Consider the following 7,665-nt stretch of genomic DNA (forward strand, 5'->3'; position numbering starts at 1 on the left):
CCCACGCCCGCCGTCCCCGACCTCCCCCCTCCAGGTTTGGCAGGTGGCGCGGTCCGGGGCGGGGCCTGCGGGGCGAGGGCGGGGCCTCGGCGGCGGACGGACCCGGGGGTGGGTGAACTACGTGCCGGAGGGTTGCGGTCTCTGTGCAGGTCGGCGGGATCGGGACCTCGGGCGAAGGCGGGGAGCCGCCTGGGCTCGGCGTGCGCGGCCCCGGCTGGGTCTCAGCGGCACCGCGGCCGCCGTCCCCCGATCCCTGTGGCCCTTCCTGGGGCCCGGGCCCGGCGCCCGCGCGGGGTCCACAGGCCTAAGACTGACTCTGAACTGCAGAGAGGGCTGTTCTGCAGGGACCTAAGCCTCGCTCGGGTGCAGACGGACGCCCCGACCCAGGCTGACCTCCTGACCCCGACGGAGCCCCTGGCCACCCCCCTACACCATACCCCCCGCCTCAAAGCCCTCCCTGACCCCGGGCTGTTTATAGGTTACTTATTGCACTCGGGGTGCGTGTTACCGCGTGTACACGAGGGCCCCTCGGCCTCGCCCAGGCCCCACACGCAGGTGCACACCCGGCTCGGGAGGGACGGGCCGTGTGGACACACACCGCTGGCCGCAGTGTTTTCGGACTCGCGCTGACCCAACCCGGACAGAGACGCACCTGAGCACATAGCTGCCCCGGACGTACGCACACCCCATCGCCGGCCCACCTGCAGCCTAGGTGAGCATCCTGCCCTTGCCCTCCCACCATCCCACCAGGGTCCACGGTTGGCAGCTTTGAGCTCCTAAGGCCTCGTGGTTTACGCCAGACTGACTCCCTCCCAGCCCCGTGACCAGCAGTCAGGGCCCGGCTTGCTCTAGACCTCCATCCAGCTCCCCCCACCCCCCAGGCTGAGGCTTTGCATGGGTGCCTGCATCACCCCAGGCCTGTGATCATTGTGATCCGCCCGCTGTCTGGCAGTCCTGGGCCCTGAGCAGGCGTGGGGGCTGCTTGCGACTAGGGCTGGTGGGGGCCAGCCCTGACATTTCCTTTGCAGGACGCCCCCGGCCTCGTCATGGACCCCGAGTGTTCCCAGCTCCTCCCGGCTCTGTGTGCGGCTCTGGCAGACCCCAGGCAACCCGTGGCAGATGACACCTGCTTGGAGAAGTTGCTGGACTGGTTTAAAACCGTCACTGAAGCAGGTAAGGGGCGCTGTTCTTGACTCTCCCCAGAGGCCAGAGGGTGCACAGGGCTGCCCTGTCCGGGAGAGCAGCCCTCTGGGCACGCGTGGCTGTGCGGTGACGGCTCCGCTGGCCGTTGTGCAGGGTCCAGCCTGCAGCTGCTGCAGGACAGCCCCTGCCTGGTGGAGCTGCTGCTCCAGGTGCTGAAGGCCCAGGGCCTGAGTCCCCGCGTCCTCGCCTTCTCGCTCCGCCTCGCGGGCCTGCTCGCCGCCCAGGAGGACTGCTTCCAGTTCCTGCAGGTGAGCCTGTCCTGCGGCCGCGTGGCCGCTGAGTGCGCCTTCTTCCCCGCAGGTGCATAAAGCAGGGGTGGCTGTCACCCCCCACGTCTCCACAGTGTTGCTTGTCTTGTAAAGGGATGGCACGGGGCAGGGGACAGCCGGACCCCCCGGGCGTGCGGGGGCATCCAGGTGGGGACACCTGGAGGTGGGTGTGCCCTGATGGTCCCCCAGGCTGGGGCCAGGAGGCTTGGAGACCATGGGGGTCCTTAAGCCAGGATGTCATGGGCAGAGGTGGTCCCTTGGAGGTGACACTGGGGTGCTGCTCTGGGGGGGATTCCTGAAACAGCTAACAGGATCAATCAGCCTTCATTTAAACGGGGCCCTGCCGCCTGCCCCTCCCAGCACAGCTGCCCAGGGGCCGGAGCAGGAGAGCCCGCTGCCCAGGGGCCCGAGCAGGGCAAGGCCAGGGCCCACTTCCTGTCCACTCCAGCAGGGGGAGTTGCTAACTGGACTCTTCGGGGAGGCGGGTCCCCTCGGCGGAGCGGCCTGGACGGCGCCCACTGTGCGCAGCGGCTGGATCCAGGGCCTGCGCTCCCTGGCCCAGCACCCCAGCGCCCTGCACTTCCTGGCCGACCTCGGTGAGTGCCCCCCGCCTGCCCGCTGTGGCCTCGCCATGCCGCTGCTGTGAGGCCCCGGAGTCCCCTGGCCTGCGGGGCGGCGGGAGGCATGTCGGGTGTGTGAGGAGCCCTGGGGCGACCAGGGGGCTGGAGGCCCCTCGAGAGTGGGAGCGTCCTTGCTTGTAGCTGAGACCCAGTGGCGGCTTTGGAACTAAGAGGGGGGTTTGGGGGCGCTGTGGGTTTAACGCTCGGCAGTAAACGGAGCCGACCCACAGCCCAGCTCGGGCGCTTGGGCTCCTGAGCAGAGGGGCTGGGCCTCCGCGGGGCCCTCGGCTGTGAGAGGCAGGCTCTCCCCAGGTGCTGCCGCTGCTGAGGGAGCTGCGTGGCGCTGAGGGTCCCCGCGGTGACCCCGTCCCGCTGAGCCGTCTCCCCCCCAGGTGCCCTGGACACCGTGGTCGCCCTGCAGGGAGACTCCAGCCTGTTCGTGGCCTCGGCGGCCGGACAGCTCCTGGCGCACATCCTGGGGCTGTCTCTGCGGGGCCAGGCCGAGGGCCACCCCGGCCCCCAGGCGTGCGACTGGCCGGCCAGTGCCCAGACGATCGTGGGCCACATCGAGGAGTCCCTGTGCTCCCCTGCCGCCCCGCGGGTCACGCAGGCCCTCAACGTCCTGACCACCACGTTCGGGCACTGCCACCGCCTGTGGACACAGGTCCTCTGGGTGCGGCTGAGTCCCCTGGTGGCCTGTCTGCTCGAGAAAGACCCCGTGCCAGCCACACACTCGCTGGTGGACCTCCTCCTCAGCGTGGCCCGGTCAGCCCCGGGGTGCAGAGGGGGGCAGAGGGGCGCTGGCTTTCCCGGGAGCCTCAGGGTGGCTGGTACGCTGGGAGCAGAGGGGCCACCGGCGGGTCTGGACGCCTGCGCCCCTGGGAGGGACCTGCATCTCCGCTGGGCACGGCAGCCGCGGGCATGGCAGCCCCGCTGGGCACTGCGTGGCCTCGGGGGAGCACAGGACTCACTTCTCTTGCTGGGCCCTTCTCCGCAGGTCCCCCGCCCTGAGCTCGGACCGCAGCCTGTGGGAGACGGTGGCGCAGGCTCTGGGCCGCCTGAGGCCCGCACACGCAGGGCCCCTGGCTCTGGGGCTCCTGACCCTGCAGGACTGGTGAGTGCGGGCTCCTGGGGGGGCAGGCGGGCGGGGCCTCGCTGTCCACGGTCTGAGCGGCACTGTCCGGGCGGTGTGGCCAGGCCGCGGGCATTTCCCAGCTGCTCCCACCGTCCCCGCCTGCCTGGGGCCTGGGTACCTCTCAGGGCGTGTCCAGGTGCTGGCAACGCCGCCATGCCCACCGGCTGGGCCACGCGAGGCAGCCGCTCGCCTGTGGGGGGAGCAGGGCTCACCGCGCCCTCCGTCCTCAGTCCCCAGGCCCTGAGCACCCAGGCCTTCGCCGTCCTCCTCCAGCCCCTGGCCTGCGTCCTGAAGGCTGCCGCGCAGGCCCCCGCGCCCCCAGGTACCACCGGGCAGGGCAGACCCCTGTGGGAGGACGGGACCTCGGTCAGGGAGGCAGCGGGGCACCACCCCAACCAGGGGTGAAGGACGGGACGGGGCCACCCAGCTCTGCTGCTCCTGTCTTCCCGTCCCCACCCCAGAGTCAGTGGGCGTGAGGCCCCTGTGGGCACCACGGTGGCACAGAGCAGCCGCCTCGCCCGCCTGGCTGGGCTCTGTCTGGGACTTGCCCCTTCAGCCTCACGACGGGTAGGGGTAGAGAAGGACCAGGTGTGCCCTGTGGCCCGTGGCGGGCAGAGAGAGGAGCTCCTGACGCAGAAGCCGCCCCAGGATGGGCGGTGGGACGGCGGGGCCTCGACCTGGGGAGCCCGGGACCAGGCTCAGGCTCAGCCTGGTTGGCTGAGGTCGCCTGACGAGCCCCTGCTTGGAACCTCCTCCCTAGTCACTGGCGTGGGGGTGGCTGGGGGGTTGGTGACCGGTGGCGAGGCCTGTGCGGCCTGCAGGACGTGCCACTGACCGGGAGCTGTTTGTGGTCCCCCGCAGGCTTGCCGGCCGGGCCCGAGGGCGACCCCGCGGTGGCAGACACGCTCCTGTCCTCCCGGTCGGCCTGCGTGGGTCTCCTGTGCCAGACCCTGGCCCACCTGGAGCTGCTGCAGCCCCTGGTAGGTGTGGCCCCGGCCTGCATCCCCAGGGCAGCAGGCAGCAGCAGCAGCCTCCGACCCCGCTGACCCCCCTCCTCCCGCAGCCCCAGCGCCCCACGCCCTGGCCCCAGGCGCCCCTGCTGGGGGCCGCGGTGACGGTCCTGCGGTTCTGCAACGGCTCAGCGGTGCCCGCCTCCGGCTCCGACGTGGGGGGCCGCCTCTGTGCCATCCTGGCCGGCTGCGTCCGCGTGCAGCGAGCGGCCCTCGGCTTCCTGGGGGCGCTGTCTGAGGACACAGGTGAGCGAGGACGCTGCGCGCTCGGCTCGGTTTGAGCAGGTCCCACAGGCCGCCCTTCCCTCCCTGCTCAGGACGTCCCGGGCCTGTTGTCTGTGGGGGTCTGGGGGACACTCCCTGTGACGGGCGGGCGGGAGGTGGGGGTTCCACCCACCATGTCTGTCCCAGGGCCCCCAGAGCTGGTGGCGCAGGTGCTTGCCGTCCTCCTGGATTACCTCCGGAGCCCCGACTCCAGCCCCACGGTACAGGCTGGGGGCAGGCCTGGGGGGCCGGGGGGGCCGAGGTGGGGGGCGCCCTGCAGGCCTCCGACCAGGCCAGTGTGCTTCCCCAGTGAGTTCCAAGGGGCAGGCGGCTGCGGGTTCGGGTGGGCCTGGCTGAATGGGGCGCTGGGCGCTGGGCGGGGAGGGCAGGAGGGGCGGGCTGCGCACGGGTTCTCGCTGGGAGAGGTGGCCCAGAGCCGGGGGACCCTGCGCCGGTGCCTGCTGTTTCCTGCAGATGCACCTGTTCTCATAGCCCCGAGGTTGAGCGGGCCCTGGTGGGGGGGCAGTGACTTCCACCCATGCACCGAGCAGCCGTGGGAGTGGGCGAGGCCCCAGGTCCCCGGGGCTTGAGGCAGAGGCGCCTGCTAGCTTTTCGAGGCTTGGGCAGAAATTGCGTTTCCCCGGGAGTAAGGCCCTGGGGAGGCTGCCTCCGCCCTCCCCTCCCCTCGCTCATCTGGAGGCCCCTGCTGATTCCTGTGCCCTCCCACAGCCAGCCCTCTGACCCCCAGGGCAGGGCGGGGCGGGGCGGGGCGGGGGCACGGGGTGAGTGGGGCGGGGCGGGGTAGGGGGTGGGTAGGGCAGGGGCGCTCCCCTCCCGGCCTGCAGCCCCGCCCTCCCCAGGTTCTGAAGAAGGCCTTCCAGGCCACGCTGCAGTGGCTCCTGAGCACCCCCACGTCCCCCGGCTGCTGCGCCCTGGACCCCCCCACCCAGCTGTTCCTCAGAGGTAACCCGGCCTCCCGCAGGGCACTCCGGGGAGCCACAGGGCTGGGCGGGGCCGGGAGGCGGGGGCAGGCGCGGGGCCACTCTGACCCCCCTCCCGCCCCAGAGCTTCTCCCTGTGCTGCAGAGGCGCCTGTGCAGCCCCTGCTGGGAGGTGAGGGACTCGGGCCTCGAGTTCCTGGCCCAGGTGGTCGGACACTGGGCAGGTGAGTGCCGGCGGCGGGGCGGGCTGTGGCACCTACGCTGGTCACCCCCGTTGGTCACCCCCGTTGGCTTTGGAGCCTGGACCAGAGGGGCTGCCTGGGGAGCGGGCGAGGCTGCAGGGTCCGCTTGGTCACCGCTGGCTGTGGCGCCCGCTCCCTCAGGACAGGCCGGCTTCAGACACGCGCTCCTGGCGTCCGAGGTGCCCGAGCTCGCACAGCAGCTCCTGCAGGACCCTGAGAGCTACGTCCGAGCCAGCGCAGTGACCGCCGTGGGGCAGCTCTCCGGCCGAGGGCTGCACGCCACCCCCGCCGGCCCTGAGCGCCCGGGAGGCCCGCAGGTGGGCGGCGGCGGGGCCCGGGGCCTGGGGCAGGGCTCCGTCCAGCACGTCCCGGGTCTCCCCCCTCAGCTCCCGGCACCTCATGGTGTGGATGTGGTCACCCCGTCCCCCTTGTTGACAGATGAGCACGTACAGGGCGAGGGCCACGTGCTTAGCCTGGGGCCTGTGGGCGGGTTCCGGGGGCTCTGCCTGCACCCCACGGTGGGCGCTCACCCTCCGCCCGCCCACACCCTCCCGTCTGCAGAAGAGCCTGCTCCTGGAGCTGCTGCACGTGCTGGCCGCGGACTCGGAGGGCTTCCCCCGCAGGGCCGCCATGCAGGTCTTCACCCAGTGGCTGCGGGACGGCCACGCCGAGGTGGCCGAGGACACGGAGCGCTTCGTGGCCAGGGTGCTCCAGGCGGCCAGCCGGGACCTGGACTGGGAGGTCCGGGCCCAGGGCCTGGAGCTGGCGCGGGTGTTCCTGGAGCAGATGCTGGGCCGGCCCGGCTCCCAGTGCCCCTACGCCGTGGCCGCCCCGGAGGCCGCCGCCCCTGGCCGTGTGGCCCAGGCCCTGCGCGCCTCCTGCCGCGTGCAGCTCCTGGAGTTCGCCTTTCGCGCCCTGTTTGACTACGACCGGCCCGTGGCCCAGAAGTCCTGTGACCTCCTCCTCTTCCTGCGGGACCAGGCTGCCCCGGGTGACAGCTTGCCGGAGGCGGGGGGCAGCCCCGACGTGGCCTCCGTGGAGGCCGCCCTGCAGAGGTGGCGGGCAGGCGAGCAGGGCCAGCCCCTGGGGCCCCTGGAGCCCGAGGCCGTGCTGGCCGTGCTGCGGTCCATGGACCTGGAGGGCCTCCGGGGGGCGCTGGCCGAGAGCAGCGACCACGTGGAGAGGAGCCCCCAGTCGCTCCTGCAGGACATGCTGGCCACCGTGGGCCACCTGGGGGACAACGGGGCCGACTGCTACTGAGGGCCCGCCGCGACCGCCCTGCCCGTCCCTCCCTCAGGCCCGGCCCCGCTCGGCTGGCTGCACAGGGACCCTCGGGAGCCAGGCCTGGGGCGCCAGCCGTCAGTCACGTGTTTGGGCGTGTTACTAAAGTGGCTTATTTTCTACTAAAAATAAACACCTGTGACAGGCCACTGAGTCCGCGCCGTGTCTGAGACGCCGGCCAGGAGGAGGGCGGGGAGGGGCTGGCCTGGCGGGTCTGCCCTGGGCCCCGGCCTCTGGGATCACCAAGGGTCAGCGCACATAGCTCAGCCCGGACGGGGCCTGGTGTCGGACCCTGGCTCCTCAGGATAGTGGCCCCCGATCCGACCATGGCCGGGCTTCCAGCCGCGACCCCCAGAATCGCCCTAAGCTTCTAGTGACTCAGAGCTCAGGCCCCCCCAGGCAGGTGGAGCGGCCGTGGCCACGTCCGGGGGAGCTGAGGTCCAGGCTGGCCCGACAGGCGCCTTTCAGAACCGGGGCGAGCGGGCGCCCTTCCTCCCAAGGGTGCGCGTCCTGGTGCTCGGACACCTTTGCGATCAGAAACGCCTGGAGGAGTTGGGGTGATGGGACTCGGTGAAAACACCGTAGCGTGGGGGTGCAGCAGGAGCAGTGCCGGGGCACACTTGTAGCCTCGAGTGCGCACGTGAGGTAACACCCACAAACAGTGACCTTCGCCCTAGGAGACCTGGAAAACGACCCAATTA

At 71.7% G+C, this 7,665-nt stretch overlaps 1 protein-coding gene across 7 annotated transcripts; it reads left to right on the top strand.

Annotated features, from left to right (window-relative positions):
- The first annotated feature begins 77 nt into the window (after window positions 1–77).
- On the top strand, window positions 78–7,112 carry BRAT1 (BRCA1 associated ATM activator 1). 7 transcript variants are annotated; one of them, XM_080671941.1, is made up of 14 exons: window positions 78–712; window positions 1,029–1,173; window positions 1,297–1,451; window positions 1,921–2,068; window positions 2,485–2,857; window positions 3,090–3,206; window positions 3,458–3,549; window positions 4,089–4,207; window positions 4,291–4,483; window positions 4,649–4,722; window positions 5,362–5,464; window positions 5,567–5,665; window positions 5,825–6,000; window positions 6,245–7,112. In XM_080671941.1, exons 2-14 carry the CDS (start codon window positions 1,047–1,049, stop codon window positions 6,941–6,943), a joined length of 2,475 nt encoding a protein of 824 aa, XP_080528067.1. In that variant the 5' UTR covers window positions 78–712; window positions 1,029–1,046; the 3' UTR covers window positions 6,944–7,112. The 7 variants fall into 7 exon arrangements, with proteins under 7 accessions (XP_080528067.1, XP_080528066.1, XP_080528065.1 ...); XM_080671940.1 differs by having other exon boundaries at window positions 5,362–5,665; XM_080671939.1 differs by having other exon boundaries at window positions 5,567–6,000.
- The last annotated feature ends 553 nt before the right edge of the window (window positions 7,113–7,665 follow it).

The sequence above is a fragment of the Plecotus auritus genome (genome assembly GCF_963455305.1).
Source record: "Plecotus auritus genome assembly, chromosome: 6".
Lineage (NCBI taxonomy): Eukaryota > Metazoa > Chordata > Mammalia > Chiroptera > Vespertilionidae > Plecotus > Plecotus auritus.